Consider the following 17,960-nt stretch of genomic DNA (forward strand, 5'->3'; position numbering starts at 1 on the left):
GTATTAGGGTGAAGATTTTCACTCGTACTTTAGTGTTATGGTGCAGACAGCAAGAGCAAATGGTCTCTGAGTTCAGTAAGCATGTAATAAGGAGAAGCATCAGGTGTTCACCCTCCAGCACATTGCTGATTTCCATCCTAAGTGATGATGCACGTGTGGAAGAAGGTGATAAGAAGCCACTTTTACTGTAGCAGAACACTTTTCTGACACTCATCTCTCCAACTCCCATCTAAACCTCGTGGAAAAAGTTTGAGACTAGAAACATTTCTATCTAATAATTTCAGCTTTGGCCTAAATGCAGGATCACGAGCTTGTGAATTGAGTTGTGACCTAAAAACTGCTACATTTGAGAGGTAATTTAGACTGCAAGTAGAACCTAAAACCATACATTGAAGAAATCTCTACTTGTTGCTTGTTATAGTCTCAATTTCAGTAAGTGGAAACTTTGTCAGCTGCACCATTAGTTTTATGTAATTATTTTATACTTTTAATGCTCATACTGATGGAGTTGCCTCATGGACAGATTTATTTGCAGAAGCTTAATTAAGAAGACAATTCTGAAGAAAGAAAAGGTCAATCTTAAAAAATGCATAACGCACAGATCAAGAACAGATTGTTTAATTATCAAAATTGTAACTAATGTACAATTCCCTGAAGAAAGAGTTATACAATGATACAAATTGTGTTACAAACCATTTCTCTTCTGTTTTGATCAGTTGTGGGAGAAGTAATTTATTCATCATACAGAGGTTCTGTAAAGCTGTTCAAAGACCTAATCACATCTCACTAGTTGCATTTCTGTACAAACAGAAGGGATAAGGACAATTATACTTCATTCCATGAGTACAACCACATACTTGATAACCAAAAACAGTGATATTTTTAAAGAGGCAACGGAGGACAACAGAATAAAAAGACTCATGTCATGTCAGGGGCCAAAAAACAGGGACTAGCAACCATGTGACAGTAGTTTTATCCCTGATCAAAAACTGTTTTCAACTACATGGCCCTTGAAAGACCAGACTCGAGGTACTGTTGAGAGAAGGACGAGCTGGTAGTTACAAGTTGGAGAAAACTCAGAAGTCCTCTTCAGCGTTTCGACTCCTGGTGGTCTTGAGCTGTTTCAGACGCTCGATGCACTCCTCCACAGTGCGCTCGCCATGGACTTTGTTATCCCGGGTGCGTACATTCACAGTGTTACTCGTCTTCTCCTTCTCGCCCACCACTTTTCCAACCAAGGAAACATGTAAAGAGGACAAAATAAATCAATATCTTGATGGACAGCGAGAAAGAGAAAACAGAGTGAAAGAGAGAGTGTGTTGCGACTGACCCAGGATGAAGTTGTACTGCGCCAATTGTGCATTTCTGATCTTTTTGTTCAGAGTGCAGCCGGGGTCGAGATCCACGTCAGCCATGAAGCCGCTATTGTGGAATTCCTGCTTGACCTAAATTAACCAGAAACAACCAACAGTTAAGTCCAGCATGTTTTAAAAATTCACAAGTTTCAAAAAGTCACAAGTTCCCTTCTAATCATTTTAACAAACTTTGTTTTTCAAATCTGGACTAGCACATTTTGGACAAGTTGTCAATTCAGCTGTAATGAAGATTATTTTTGTTTATAGCTGTGGACCTTCTGTCTTTTCAAGTTACATGGATGTCAGGGCTGTACAGCGGATTATTTTACAAATGGGCTTTTTTGTGCATGTCACATTGTGTTCAACATAAAACAATTATCAAAGTCACATTCCACACACTTTAAAAAGGTAAACTCAAGTTTATTCCAACTTGAGTTTTTTTTTTGTAGCTCTGGCCATTTGTATGAATTACTATATATTATCAGCTACGAATAGGTCCTTTAACAGGGGCAACAAACACAAAGCAGTCAATTTATCATTTGCCTTTGTTTTCTCTTCCAAAAAAAACTGTTTTGGAAGAGAAAACAAAAAGAATCCATTGCAGTTTACCGACAGACTTCCTGATTCAATTTTGACCTACTTTACTTGTTGTAGTTGTGCACTCACTTTTGGTTCCTCTAAATTAAATGGTAAATGATCTGGCTAAGCTGAGAGCTTGATTACAACCTGTATGATTGTCTGACCACTCATGTCTTTTGCACATATTTTTAGTCATGTCGCCACATCCTAAGATCTCAACCATTACTTTGGTGAATACACTGTTATAAACTAATAGAACCGATGGCCTGAGCTATGAAAATAAAAGTAGCAGTTTTCCTTTGTCTTTTTAAATATGCAGGAACAAGACAAGATTTTATGTGGTTTTGATCAGCCACCTAGTTCAAGTTCAATACTTCATGTCCATGTCAACAGGCATAAAAACGTCACGCTAAAACCAAACTGAACACACCAACATCACAATACTTTAGCAGCCCAGGGTTCCAGCCTGTGTGCGCATCAGTCATGAAAAACAGGAAGCTTAGTGTTGAATCAAAGTGGCCGACTGCTTCAGGGTGCTGTTTACTGTCTCTGAAGTTTGAATATGGACTAAAGTATCTGTGGTCAGTGGTTACCTTCTGAGCGTACTCCTCACAGGTCGGTCCCACAGGTACAACCATCACTTGATGAGGAGAGAGCCACAGTGGCCTGAAACACATTGCATTTAACTGGTTAGAGAAGCAGATCAGGCTTCTCTCTCATTCTCTAGGAAGAAATTCAATAAAAACAAAAATATCTATGTTTGGAGTTGGCTCCTACTTGACAAGTCAACCTTTTAAAATTGTTTGTTCACAAACCATTTGCCTCCGTAGTTCTCAGTCAGGATAGCGATCATCCTCTCAACTGATCCCAGGATGGCTCTGTGGATGATCACTGGTCTCTTCTTGTCGTCACCATCATGGCTACAAAAGGAAAACAATAATGATCATCTGGAGGAATTAGTATATTATCATACTCTGCACTGGTCAGGTTTTACAACACAATAGCCTCTGGGGCAGCCACAACTTTGGTATGTCTCCATAAATACACATCATTTAGTGCAGCTTGATTGAAACCAATCCTATTTTCTACTTTCACTTCAGCAATGAATTTTATCCCACATGCCATTACATGATTGATTTCTCCAATATTTTTAAATGAAACTACAATATGTTTAATTCAATAATACACATGAGCATTTGCAGCAACAAAAAAAATAAATTCATTTGACTTTAAAGTGAATAAAAAAGCAATAGAAGCGCTACCTGACAAAGGTGAGATTAAAGCGGATCGGGAGCTGGAAGTCTAGCTGAATTGTGGCACACTGATGGTACCGACCAATGGCATCCTTGATCTGAATGTCGATCTGCAAAGAAAAGACACAAATAAAGAGCAGTCACCCTCCTGCCGTTTCCCACTTAATAGTAGGATTATATCATTACTTAAGTGCATGGCTCACCTTTGGTCCATAGAAAGCTCCATCGCCGGGGTTGAGAACCCATTTCTCCCCAAAGTCATTCAAGCTGTTCTCCAGTTGCTGTAAAAAAAACAATTACTGCTTTGTTACAATGTCAATGGCTGACCAACATGCAAGTAAACAGTGGCGTTAAGCAAAGCTGTATATCCAGAACTGACATTTACTTCATCTGGAACTAATTACTGAACTGAGGAATGTTAACGTCCCAATAATATTTTATGGTTGCTTGTGGGAGTTAATGAGGTGAGGGAAACACGCAGCTAGTTCTGCACAGAGTTTACAAGTAATTTTTTTATGTATATAAATTTTCCATCTTCGTGCATGCAAACATTAATCATAAAATGTCAGAGCTGGATTTATGCTGGAAGTGTTTTCCCCATAAAAAAAAGTCTTCTGATAGGTCAACCAAACAGCTGTACATCTTACAAACTATTATAGTCCTCTTCTTTTTTCCCCCCACAGCTCCACATATTATATTGGTTATACTCATTATCCTTATTGTGACAAACTGAGAGGTATACTGTTATTAACTCATGCAGTCACTAAGGAGCAGCTCAATATCTTTGCAGTAGTCTTTAAGTTCTATGGTCTATTCTGTCCATCAGCAGACTGCAAAGTGTCACTGGATTCATTCTTAATAAAATAACATGGTAATGTTGTAATGCTCCAGCGGGCAAAAGACACGCTTGACAATTAAGTTAAAATGAAGCACTGATACAGAACAATGAAACTGTAAACCAGGGAGGGAAATCAAAAGGAGCTCTTAGTTTATAAAAGGTTATAAATTATCAAGATAAAATACCTGTATCTCCATTATATGTGACTCAAATTTTACTTTACTTATTGAGTTGTCATCTATTCAAATATGAATGTGAACACATGATTATGAGTGGTTAGGGGTTAGCAAAAATTTTAAATTTTCAGCTGACTCCAGAACATTTTGACACCAAGCAGGCTACAGCAGATAAAGATGCCACCCTTACACAAACCCTGAATCACCAAAATAAAACAGTCAACGGAGGGGGAGAGGACGCATGGTCGGGAACAGCGAGGCACAACAGAGGGAAAACAAAACAATCAAACATCTTTGTGTTGCAGTGTGCACTACTGATGAAATATTTCAGTGGTAAAATAAAACATACCTCTAACGATCAGATAAAGAGGGAAAGAAATGCCAAGACTAATCTCACCCTGCTGTAAAATTCAACGCATGCTGTGTGTGTATGTCATCAGACACCTTTTTATCCATTCAGAGCCTGTCAGTAAAGGCTTGCCAGACTGAAACTATTTATGTGCTTCACATACTTGTTCTGCTGAAAAACAATACAGTATACTTGTGGAACCTTTATCTAACAACTGCCATTTAGTGTTGATTTTACAGATTCATCTGTGAGACTTGATGTTGTCCCAAGAGAGACCTTCACTGTTTCATCTGAAGCTGAAAGCACCAAGCAATAAAAACTAATTATCACCCAGTTTAACCCACTCACTGTTGTTTAAAACCAGCTTGAACAAAGTAATAACATTAGCTGCTCTCTCCCAGAGCAACTTAGAGTTGAACTCAAGATGTAAAATACAGAGCTGGTCCACAGAGAGTGAATCTGATTTGACAGCAAAGGTAGACAGGGATACTGATGTAGATTCTCTGGAGATGAACACGCATGTTCTGCTTCAGATCAGATAGAAGTTCTACAGAATAAAACTCATTCATTAAAATGTAAATGTTCTCTGCGTCTACAAATCACAATCCTCCATTTGCTGTCTTTGAAGTGGCTCCAGAATTTCCATCTCGATAATATCACAGATCAGCATCTTAATTCTCCAGTGAGACTGTGCGAGAGTGCTGTTCACATTTTCAACCAGACAAGAGAAACAAGAGGCCGTCTGATTACCTTTTCTGCTTGGGCCCAGATGTCCGGGTCCCCTAGGAACTTCTCTGGTCTTGTAGACAGGTTGAGTTTGAAAGTGAAGCCAAACACTTCATACACAGTCCGCAGGAAGTCCAGGCAGCCCTTGATCTCCTCCTCAATCTGGGGTCAAAAACAAAATGAAATATAATTTGCATCATCCATGTGGACATGACTGCACGTTTAATTGCTGCTGTAATGACTGAATTATATGATGTAATGAATATAGGCATAAACGGCTCAGCTTCTTGAGATAATATATCATGAGTGAATATTTCCAGTAGCTGTAGTTGTTAAATTCATTGCTACTGAAGTGCTTTTTCATTTTTAATCTCCTCAAGACTCCATTATTACAACTCTCTGTACTTTGGTATTAACCAGCCCTCTATTCACCGCTTACAGCTGCTAGAGAACACAGTGGCCAGACTCCTAATGCAGACGCAAAAATGGTACCATATTACACCTATACTGGCATCTTTGCACTGGCTCCCGGTTCAATAATGTATCCCTTACAAACTTTTTCTGTTTGTATTCAAAGTCCTGCATGGTCTCGCCCTGAGATACACTGCAGAACTCCTGTCCCGATACAGTACAGCTGGGCTCCTCGGATCTACAGATCAAGAATTACTAAATATCCCACGTACTCATCAAAATGTTTTCAGTAACTTCTCAGCAGCTGTACCAAGACTTTTGAATTTTCCCTGAAAATGTAACAGCAAAGTCTCTCAACTCATTTAAAAGGTTTCTTAAGATGGACTTTTACTGTCTTTGTTACTGTCGCAATGTTTCTTGATATGCATTCTTCATTGATAGATAAATGTATTTATGACACACACACACACACACACGTCAGTGCCTACGTCGTGCGATAATGTTTCCTGCCCAATTATGTTGCAGTAAAGCACTTTGGGAGAAACCTGGTGTGTTTTTCGAGTGCTCAATAAATACATTTTTCCTTTGAAGTTCCAGTATGGCAATCATGCACTTCCACTACATGTGACCAATCACAAGCTTTAAGAAAGCGACTGGAAAACATGTGGTACAACAGGATATAAAACACAAAGACAACAAGTGCTGAAAACAATCTCCTATATAATAAGGGGGAAGTCTCTCGCCATAGTCCTAAATGTGACCATCTGTAGACACTGAATATAAACTTAATGGAGAGTATGAGATAAAAAGATATCCTATGCTCTGCAGTCTGCTTAAAGTACAAGCAGCACTATCCAGCTGCTGCAGTCAAACTGAAAAATTTAAAGTGAAAAAATTTGTGTTCAAAGTGCAATCAAATAATTAACCATCCAATCCTCTGCCATTACTGATAGAGTAAACACAATCAGTGGGATCCTGGCTGCAAGTTGCTGTGTTACTACATTTGAATAAACTAATTAGGAAATCTCTTCAGCCTTCCAAAATCCTGTTTGTGTGCATCGATATTGGCATCGCTCCTCTCTTTGGTGAAAGGACTTAACATGCAAGTTGCTACACCAGGCTGCAGCAGCCTGTGGAGCTTACCTGCCAACATTACCTGAATTTACTCAGTGAACTGTGCCAGCAAGACACTGATTTACTGAGAGCCTTGAAAACTGGGCTTTTTTCAAACATGTACAACAGCAAGAGGAAACATTTATCAAAAGTATTGCCACAAAAGTGTGACAGCTGTATTAATTAAATCCTGTCTTAAAGAGTACTGCACCAATTTAGCACTGCACTCCTATAACACTATCAGATTCATGATGGACAGTTTTTCAAAATTGATGCAGCGGAACCACGTAGTATTTTATGCATTCTTCTTCCTTGTCAAACCTTGCACCTACATCACCCAGGATGCTACTGCAGACAGTTCGGACAGAGATGCGTCAACCCCAACCAACGCTGACTCAATTAAAAACAATTTATACAGTAGTACTCACCAAGACTTGTAAACTGACTTTGATGTGTAAAATTACTGGAGTTGCCCACTCAAGTGTTCTGGTCCCATCTGCAACTTTTTCATCAGAACTTTAATGACTCCAAATTCTGGGTGTTGGGTGTTCTTGGCTGAGTAATGTCAATTCATCACAATGACCTCACCTGGTCCATGGAGCAGAAGATATGTGCATCATCCTGCTGGAAACGGCGGACGCGGGTGAGGCCCGTCAGGGCTCCTGACAGCTCGTTCCTGTGCAGGACGCCAAAGTCTGCCATGCGAAGGGGCAACTCTCTCCAGGAGCGTGGCCGGTGATCAAACATCAGACTGGAACCAAAGAGACAGACAGTGTGAAAAATACAGAAATTACATATGCCAACTTCATCCTAGCATCACAATAAATGAAAATTGCTCTACTCTTCAATATGAAAAGACAATCAATATTTGATTTAACCAACATCTAACACGACAAAATGTGTTTGCAAGCTCAATTTCCATTTCAGTGTGATCTCCAGAGTGGCTGCCCATGTAGCTAGCACAACGATTGGAACAGTAAAAAGGAGATAAAACATTGAATACAAAGAGCTGCAGTCTGGCTCTTTACACTGCAATGCAGCATTCAGCAGTAAATTGAAATGGGTCATTCAACAACTGTAAACATGGCAAGAGCATCAGTCCATTACAAGTTGAGCTGAATTAGAGGAAAAACTATGGTAGCAGTGAAATATTAAGCTATTTCACAAAGAGTGAAATCAACTACTAAAAATAAAATCCCTGTGCCACTCTTGTAGAAATGTTCAGGTGTGGCAAAACATTGCGTAAAACATTGCATAATGGTTGTCCCTGTACTTGTCACAATACTGTGGTACAAAATTAAGTTTGACATTGAACAACAAAAATTTGTAACAAGGTTAAACATTTTCTATTGTGACAACAGTACTGTGAGCTCACTTAATGCTCCTAACACACTTAATGTACAAACAGCCCTGCCTCCATGAAACACAGCTGTTTCTCTAACTTGGAAACAGAAATTAACCAAAAATATTTATTTCACACTGGAGCAAAACTTGACACTGTGTGTAACAGAAGTGGATGGGTTTTTCTTTACACTTTATGTTTCTTGCGGATATTAAATCCATACTTTTAAACAACTGTGAATGTGAGTAAGTAGAGGCCTCACCAGTGTCCCGGGCAGTTCATGGGTTTGAGGGCGAAGGTCTCCTTCTCTGCCTCGAAGGAGAACATGTTCTCGCTGTAGTGCTGCCAGTGGCCGGACGTCTGCCACAGCTTACTGTTGTAGATGTTGGGTGTAACAACCTCCTGAAAACCCCTCTTCCTGTACTCACTCTGCCAAAGACAGAACAAGGGTTACTCACAAAGTGTCTGATAATACACTGATAAATAGTTTATAACCTCTAAAACATACATAACTCTGCAAGCTCCTTGGTTTAGCCTGTTTTAGATGATATCTGCTCAAAACTGATAGTGATAATAAAATAAAATGGGGTAATTTATTTTAAATCCCGACAGTCATATACCGCACACATATTTTGATGTTCTACATGTTTTATAGCTTGAACAGGCAGAACTGTTTTATAAAACATTGCATTACTCAATCTCCTCAGTCAGAAATCTATTTTACCTCATTAAGTGAAACTGCTTCCAGTGTGCACTGCATTGTGACTGCACTGACTGAAAACCAAGAAAGTGAATGTTTTAAATATGATTGATTTTGTGACTCTTTATAATGCTGCAGGTGCAATAGAGCTTTTTTTCAATACTGTCAGTCACATCTGTTTACAAGTTCCAATTTATTCCTAGTAATTGGCTACCAATAAGAAGCCATCTTAAGATCATAAATAAGTTACCACTACTTATTTATAGCATTCTTGTTATGGGTAGGAATGGATATGAATTACAATTTTATGGTATGCGCATGCACATGTTTAAAAATTAATTTGGTTGTGAAACTATAGCATTTCCCGGCAAAATTAAACTTTGTGACTTGTAACCTTTTTCTTTTCTTATGTGTTAAAGTCTAGAGTGAGATCACTGTTTGTCTGAGAGTTCTGACTTACTCTGATGAACTCAATCAATGTGTTGTAGATAAAGGCCCCTTTAGGCAGGAAGAAGCAGCTCCCTGGACTCAGGTCATGGAAGAAGAACAGGTCCTGCTCCTAAATTTTTTTTAAAAACAAAAAAAACTTGTTTCAATTTGAAACAATGCAACTGCTCATCACATATTTAATTTAACAATGTCTGACAATGTATTTGGTCTCCTCCTGCTCAGCTGGCTTTTCCACACCTGTTATTATACTGAATAAATGGCAACACCACCACACAACAATCTGATCCGTCAAATTCCCTTTCAACAACAAAGTCACATATTTTATGGCAATAAAGATCAAATCTGTTCCCAAGAAGTACATCTAATTGAATATTCAGATTGCTATGTAAATGAACAATGAACAACTTTATAACAATTTAAATAAGAAAAAACAAATGACATTTCTGAAGTGTTTGTCTTTGACATTTAAAAACATTTTCGTTGTAGGATATTGTTTTGTTTTTTAAATTTAGAAAATGTAACGTACTGCTGCAAATGTACCAGGAGCACTTTATTTTTCCCCACACAAACCCAATCCTGGTTTTTATGGTTTTGAAGTATTCTACCATACTATTCACAGTTTAATAAACTAAACAGACAAATACACCATACCGTAAAATAATTTCAGTTCAGTTCATACCCGGCCTAGTTTGCGGTGATCTCTGTTCTTGGCATCCTCCTGAAACTTCTCCCACTCTTTGAGCATTTTGGGATCAGGGAAGGAGATTCCATAGATCCTCTGGAGGGTTTCCATGTCTGCTTTTCCCTCCCAGTATGTAGACGAATTCTAGTACACCACAAAAGGAGTATGTCAGCTTTAATCATTATTTTGGGTCCGTGAAATCCCTGGAGAATAACACATAATGTAACTCTGCTCTACAAATGTGGACAAATGTGTTTACTGTCTGACATTCGGGGCACAGACTACACTTACTCACCTGGATTAATCAGCAATAAATCCACATACACAGTAACAACGGGTTTGCTGTACATAGTGCACTGCTGGAAACAAAAAAGCCTCACCTTGTGGATCTTAAGTGCCTTGATTTTCCCAGTATGTCTCACATGGGGACCCCGACACAAGTCAATTAAGGGACCACACCTGAAATGTTTGAGCGATAACTGATTATTAGTTGTGTTTAAGATTCTGCTGAAATTACTCTACATTTTTTGTCATCTTTCCCATAAAAAGACCAAAACCAAGGTTGCATTAGTCAAATGCTCAATAATCTCTGACTACCCCAAACCCAATGGTTTCCAAAGATATAAGTAAATCTTTAAAAAACCGTTCACAAATATATACATACATTCTTAAATAGGGCTAGATAATTTTCTCAGAACAACTGGGCACTGCTGTTTTTAGCAAACATTACACAAATAAAAGTAAATAGCGCAATTGGTGTGCTGATGACAATGTAGAATCAAAATATATTACAGTTCATCATAATGAAGGAGGCTTATGGCAGAGGAATAAGCTATATCAGGCGTTTACCAACACAGAAAATACTTTAAATAGGATCAGTTTATTCTTGGTTTGGGTATTTTAATGGGATTTTTTTTACATACAGAATATTGAACTTTAAAGATAAAAACATGTACATGCACAGGGTCTGGACTCACCGGTAAACTGTGGTAGTGGGAGTGGTAACCTTTTCGTTCAGAATGCGGCACTTAAACTTGTTGTACTGTCAAGAACAAGAGGTGGTTTAGAGTTCTCTTACTTGTTCCTAATTTTAGTTTCTTTTGTATGAGTTTATGTTTTCAGATACCTTAAACATTTCCAACAGAGTTTCTTTCTTTATCTCCAGTCTCTCAAATGGCTGCTTCTCCTTGATAATTTTCTTGCACAAGGTCTCCAGACACGGGAAGTCATTGCTTGATACGCCCCTGTCCGAAACATCAAAAGATAAGCACAACAAGAACATTACATCCAATAACAATGACAGTCGAACTAACCTACATTAATATGCAACTACCTTTAATACTAAATTTAGTCTGCCTTTGTTTCTAGAGGGCATCATGGATGCGACCAGACCTTTTGTTCACCAGTGACTTCCAGAAACTGATAGCCACTGCAAAGCATGGGCAAATAGTCAAAAGTCCTTGGCTTTAGGGCTTGAGCAATGTCAAAATATCCTTGCAAAAAACAAGTCTCTAAGAATTCCATTAGCATAAAATGACTTCATTAAGGGGGTAGTAGAATTAATTAGACAGCTCTCCTCACATGCTCCTGCTGCCTGAAGCAGAGAGAAATGCATCCGTTTCAGGGAAAGGTCAAGTGAAAAAAGTTGTTTACGAGGAAGAAGTGTTCAAATTTTATGAGGGTGTCTCAACAACACACTCTCAAAGCTTCACGTAAGTAATGTCTGGTTCTGTGTTTTGAATAGATATGCTTTTAGGCTTCCAATCCCGTCGGCAGACATAGAAAGATGTAATTTCAAATACACACCCAAGAAAAATCTAGCTCGACAGCATTAGTGTCATTACAACGCACCTATTTTGTTTTTGCCTGTCTTATTGAACCAGACTGACAGCTGCTAAACTGTGAAGTACACACCAAAATAACACAGAGCTGACTAACACAATTAATTATCCAGACAAATCCAAAGCCTGTCCGACTCACTCATTGTTCTCCAGGAACATGTCGTAGTAGAAGCCACTCTCGATGGGGGGACCGTAGCAGAGGCAGCCTCCATACACCTTCTCCATGGCTTCACCCAAGATATGAGCGCTAGAGTGCCAGTAAACCTAAACAATATACCAAATAATATTGCCCAATTAGTAAAAAAGCAGTACAGTCTATACTGTACTGCTATAATAAAAATGAGAGGTATGACTGTGCTGGAAAATCAAGATCGTTGACCTTCATGCTACAATCACTCATTGTGTTGAAGACCTTGTTGGAGTCTTTGAGAAAATTTACACCACTTAAACTGTTTAAAATCATTTTTTTTGAATGCTGACAATACAAAAAGATCTGCAAAATATGCAGATAAACACCTACTGACAAATGGCACCATAAAAAAAAAAACAAAATGACTGAGAGTTTGTAACCTCTTAAGTACTTAAAAATGTCAACTGATAAATAGCTCTTGTTCAAGTAAATATTCAGCACCTTCTACAGACAATGAAGCTGAAATAGGGCTTTTATTTAAGGAACAAGTCTTAGTCTACTTTCAGACTGCAGGCCATATGTGACTCAAATCTGATCTTTTTATGACAGTGTGAACAGGCCAGGTCACATGGAATCTGATCTTTTCCAGTTCGGAATTGGGTCACTTCCATATGTGGTCCAAATCTGATACAGATCGGATCTTTTTAAACGCGACCATTAAACGCGTCATTATGGACACTCAGGTCACATTTGATGCGACTTTGACGTCACTGTAGAGCAGCTGTTCTGCTGTAGATGGAGCCGCTATGAACGAAAAAGCTCCACAAAAAGCCTTTATCAAACATGTGGCCCTCTTCCTTCTCTACCTCGCTATCATCTGCTCACAAATTCCCTTTCTTAAACCTGAAATCCACCGGACTGGGGCTCTCTTCTGAGTTACGTACGTGCTACTTGTTCGAGCGGACACAGTCGGGGGAGGGCGGGAGGGAGTTGTGGGGCAGATGCGTTGTACAGCGCCAGAAACCGTAATGAAAAGAACAGAAAGTTGGGAACACTTGTCATAATTCGGGAGAAATGTGACCCGTGAGAGGACAATGAAAAACGGGAGTCTCCCGCAAGCTAACCTCTATTGCTCCTTGTTTACTTCTGTAGCCTGCAACAGCATGCTGCTGCGTGCGAGTCGTGTTATTCTTCTGCGCATGCGGGTCACTTTCAGGCCGCGGACAGTTCACACAGGAGTCTGATATGGGCCACATTTAAACAGTAATGTGAACAAAAAAAATGGGATCTGGGGAAAAAAATCAGAATTGAGCATTAAGGCCTGCAGTCTGAACGTAGCCTTAGAGACCAGTTGCTGCCACTTTTGACAGCAGGGTTGCAGTGTTTTACATTCTCTCGTCTCCTCTTTATGTCTGAGGCTCAGACACACTGACACAGAGCTTTGAGGTATATTATTGATCACTTTAACCTAGCATGCTCAAACTACATATCAATTAAGCTGAACGAATTATGCAGCATGTTGTGTTGTGGCAGTCAGTGGGGGGGTCGCCTCGCCTCTTTGTGTTTCTCTCCCCCCTGTCTCTGCTCTGTTGACTTCCTCCGTCAGCAGTATGTTTTATAAAGTCGCTGATAAGACACACAACTTGTCTTTTGGATTTTTCCACCAATTTTCACAGCAGCAGGTGTGCTGCATGTGGAAGAGTCTTGTTAATGATGTAGCCTATTGAAACGATCAAAACCAGGGTGGTACCAAATGACGACTGCACCGATTTGTTCACTGTTGCTTTACCTGGTCTGTGCCTGTAAAATATCCACCATGCCCCCCCATCTTGTAACGTAATACCAGATGACATTTCTCTCCGAGTTTCTCTGCAAAATGGGTCACGAAATATTTGCAGCCCGCCCAAGTGGGAATTGGGAAACACTGTTTACTATCCCACACTCTCCCCCCAATCCATCTGTAGGGGGAAACAAACAAATATAAGCACTGTGTCAAACCAGGGATGAGGTGGACTTACAGCTTGAGCCTCCTCATCATCAAACTTGAGCAACTGAAGGCTGCAGTCATCCTCCAACGGTCTGTCGAGATCCCACACACTGTTGTTCACTTTAGCAATCACTGTGTTGTCAGCAAGGCCTTGACTGGATGAAAACCATGACAATATTTCACATCAGATGTACAAATCATCTGTCATATTTTGACATTATACTGGCAAGATATTTTAGAATGACTAACAATACACTATACATAGATATACTCCCCAGCCCTGCATGAAATCTAAGTTTGCCATCTGTTAATGATCATGCAGCATTGCAACAAACAGATGTAGTTTGGCTGGTCTTACAAGGTGTGTATTGGTTTGATAGCTCTATAACTGGTGCCCTAGGAGGAGATAATGGGATGCTGCTCATAGTACAGGTTTTAAGTCCCTCCCATGTTTCTGAAATTACAATACAACTTTCCAGTTGCCTTTGCCATGAGAATGTTACCACCTAAAAACTGGCTTATGTGCCACAAAAGGTTAAAAACACCAGCTATATACACCAATGTGCTCATTGTAAAGAAATTACAGGGTTGGGGTTGGTGTATTTGAGTCATATGTGACTGTTGTTTATCAACATTTAATTTCTGTTAACACACTCTACACACCGATTGTATAATGGACCATGCTGCACAGACTATCTTATGGCGAGGTTTCCCACTTCCTACTTATTAAACACTAAGGATATTTTTTGTCAATGTATTTTCTTGTCTTCAGTGGATGGTTGAAGGTTGGTGTGTGTCATTTTCAATTACTATTTTCATAATGTGGGTGTTTTTGAAACTGTAACAGTGATTACAGGCTGTTAAAAATAAATTTGACAGCTAGTCTTTAAAATTACATTCCTGAAGCACCCTTGAAGTTTTCTTTTTTTTGTGCTACATGAAAGTGAGATGTCACATTTAATAAGTAACAATTACAGCGATCCAATCCCATCATCACACTGACCTGATTCCACAGGCCACCTGGTACGGTGTTGTCTTCCAGGACTCAGCCTCCACCACCTTTCCATCAGGCAGGGTCACTTTGATGGCTCGGCTATTCTTCGCAGCCCTGTCTGCCATCAAGGCTTCGTGCTCAGCTTTCAGCTTTGTGTACAAAGTAAGACGCTCTACAATGTACGGAGGTGGTGGCGATAGCTGAACAAAAAAAAGTGAGTAAATGTGGTTGGTTGATAATGCAGTTTCTGTGTATCCTTGTTATCAGGTACTAATCTTTACAAAAGAATACATGTTCCTCAAAGAAAAAAGGTCCTTCGGCACATCAAACTATGAGGGTGAAGGCAAGTTATTTGCTTTGTGTACCCACTATTCTCTCAGCCTACCTCTCTTCTACCTGATGTAACAATGAACACTGTGAGAGCATAAAGACACACTGACACACTTCTGAAGGACTGAAACCAAAACCTAATATTTACAGTGTATGGTTTAGATTGCTGAAATATTTTCTGCTCTGAAACTCAATTGTATCCATGCTGGAACTATTTCAATATGATGTCAGTGTTTATCTTTGACTATTTACAGACTGCACTTGGACACCTATGCTGTGTTTTAGCAGATTAAATGTTTGACTATACTAGAATCTGATCATAAACATCAACAACCCTTCAGCTGGTGGGTGGCTGCATTCAGATATTTAATGACATGTCTACACACATACTAGACATACAATATGATTGAGGTTCCTGTAAAACAAGATATCATGATGCTATCTAATAATAGCATCTACATGCATTCCGACACTTACTGTAGCAACTCACCTCCGCCCTGCTGCCAGTGTCCCCAGCAGCACTTTTAGCCTTCTTCTTTCCTCCATCTTTACCGCCTTCAGTTCCTCCCTGTCAAAAAAATCTTAAGAGGTTAATTCACTTTTATCCAGAAGGAAGTGAATTTTTATCAAGTTTGGTATGAAGCTGGTTCAGACACAACTTTATGGATACAAACTAGACACTATTTACATAAAGGTGAAATACATAATAGTAACATACACAGCTAGTATTAGACACATACACACTATATAAAAAGCGGCTGTTTTAAAGACGCCTTCATTATTGGTACAATAATTTCACAAAAAGCGCTGTGGTAAGTCCAGCATGTAAATGATCCAATGACAATGTTGAAGTTGCATGGGGTGGTGCATTTAAAAAAAAAAAAAAAAAATCTGATTCGTTTGTTTGACCGCCGGACTACACGCACGAGCGTTCACACACAACGCCACAAAGCGAATCAACACAACCAGCCATTACTACAGCTGAAACATTTTAACAGTTACTTTGATTTAGTTGCAACTAACTAACTAACTATCCAAACGGATGACGAAATAACTACACTATGATGCCGATTTGTTAAAAATATTAAGTTATGCATAATCAGGTCTATCAGCAAGATCGCAAGCTTACAACTTTGCAAAATGCCTTGTTTAAGAATACAGTTCTTAAGGCTCACTCGCTTTCCATACCAAGATAAAACGTTAACGTTACGTGTATTAAAAGCTACGTAACATACGTCGTTAGCCAACCAAAACTACTCGCTTAATTGCAATGTGGCATTTAACCCCTAAACGGATTAAAACAAAAATGAAACCAATGCTTCTGTCATCTTAAGTGTAACACTTCAAGTAAAGCCAACATAACGTTAACGTTACTCATAAAAGCCAGCTAGCCGTAACGTTAGCACCGCATTGCTGGGAATGACAGCATGAATCTGACAGGCTAGCTGCTAGCTTGCTAATATGACTTAAATGTAGCCGGTCAAGAGACTTATGCATCACCTTTTTTCCCACGTCCACTTGCAAGTCGCTCATTTTTTCCACGACAGTCTGGTCAGCCATAACAGGTGAAACGCTACCTCACTTTTAGAGATAACTTTCGCAAGTCCGAGCAAATGTTACTATAAGCAGTCCGGGTGCCGGGCGGGTGAGGGCTGATGACGTTGCCCGGATATTGCGATTCTGATGCAATGTTGCCTTAGTAGGCGGTACTTTGTCTAAACATGTTGCAAGGCATGTACAATAATAATAGGCGAACAGTAGTCTATTGTGCATATCCCCCCACCATCCCAAAATACTTCCCCATAGGTTTCAAAATATAGCCAGTGCTGGGAGGGTTACTTTGGAAATGTAATTGATTACCGATTACAAGTTACCTTATTTAAAATGTAATAGTAGTGTAACTATTTCAATTAGACCTGCTTTATGAAAGTAATGTAACTTATTACATTTAATTACTTTTTGATTACTTTTCTAAATATCTAATGAATGTTTTCAACCGTTAAGCCTTTTCAAAAGACAGGTTGAGAGACAGACTGGGGGCAATACAAATTCAAACATGAGGACCAATCAAAAGCATCAGAATAGCATCAAACTTTACTTAATAGCTGTGGCTGGAAATTTCAAAGGAAGATAATGTGCAATATTATTCAACAAGCCTAGCTTTTTACATAAAATATTCAGATGTAACCCCCAAGGTAATCATTTTCATGGCATTTTTTTCATGACAAGTAACCACAATTGATTTACACATTTTCAGTTACTCAGTAACTATAATGGATTACAGTTACATTTATTGTGTCATTGAATTACATAACTAAATTACATGTAGGCTAGCTAGTTAATCCTTAACACTGAATATAGCTAGTATGCAAAATAATACACTGGAGTAAGGCCACTATGATTTGTTTTCTAATAATGTTTTTTTTTTGTTTGTTTGTTGTTTTTTTACAACACAGTGGCTATTGAAACTTTCTGACGACTTTCCTCATTCTTTGACTTTTTTTGTTGAAAACTATTTTCTTCCTTTTCGTGTAATAACAGTAATTGGTGGGATGGCTGCCCTAGAAAGCATTTCATCAACATCAAGACAAGTCCCCCAATTCACCACCAACCCCATCTTCCAGTAATAAAATAAAATAAATAGTCTCTAAAATGTTTTAATAACTGCAATTTGGATTTTTTTATTTGTAATTTTTGTAAATTA

The 17,960-nt window shown here is 38.9% G+C and overlaps 1 protein-coding gene across 1 annotated transcript; it reads right to left on the minus strand.

Moving 5' to 3' along the window:
* Positions 1 to 602: 602 nt before the first annotated feature.
* On the minus strand, positions 603 to 16,916 carry tars1 (threonyl-tRNA synthetase 1). Its single transcript, XM_038704194.1, has 19 exons — positions 16,757 to 16,916; positions 15,747 to 15,824; positions 14,936 to 15,126; positions 13,964 to 14,087; positions 11,955 to 12,079; positions 11,101 to 11,218; positions 10,952 to 11,016; positions 10,355 to 10,433; positions 9,972 to 10,118; positions 9,303 to 9,401; positions 8,405 to 8,571; positions 7,389 to 7,551; positions 5,301 to 5,438; positions 3,391 to 3,468; positions 3,197 to 3,297; positions 2,750 to 2,854; positions 2,528 to 2,600; positions 1,331 to 1,445; positions 603 to 1,225 (listed from the first exon to the last, which is right to left on the minus strand). The coding sequence occupies exons 1-19, from the start codon at positions 16,814 to 16,816 to the stop codon at positions 1,077 to 1,079; spliced, it is 2,175 nt and encodes a 724-aa protein (XP_038560122.1). The 5' UTR covers positions 16,817 to 16,916; the 3' UTR covers positions 603 to 1,076.
* Between the last annotated feature and the right edge of the window lie 1,044 nt (positions 16,917 to 17,960).

The sequence above is a fragment of the Micropterus salmoides genome, unplaced genomic scaffold, assembly GCF_014851395.1.
Source record: "Micropterus salmoides isolate LMB-PRFRI ecotype aquatic unplaced genomic scaffold, ASM1485139v1 Ms_hic_scaffold_7, whole genome shotgun sequence".
Lineage (NCBI taxonomy): Eukaryota > Metazoa > Chordata > Actinopteri > Centrarchiformes > Centrarchidae > Micropterus > Micropterus salmoides.

What these genes read in the sequence shown, in the direction of transcription:
- tars1 (XM_038704194.1), bottom strand. Translation starts at nt 16,816, where the DNA reads ATGGCTGACCAGACTGTCGTGGAAAAAATGAGCGACTTGCAAGTGGAC. An exon ending in TCTGGGCCCAAGCAGAAAAG is followed by an intron (nt 3,469 to 5,300) that starts GTAATCAGACGG and finishes TTTTTTTTACAG; the next exon opens with CAACTGGAGAACAGCTTGAA. An exon ending in GTGAGGAGTACGCTCAGAAG is followed by an intron (nt 1,446 to 2,527) that starts GTAACCACTGAC and finishes TGGTTAATTTAG; the next exon opens with GTCAAGCAGGAATTCCACAA.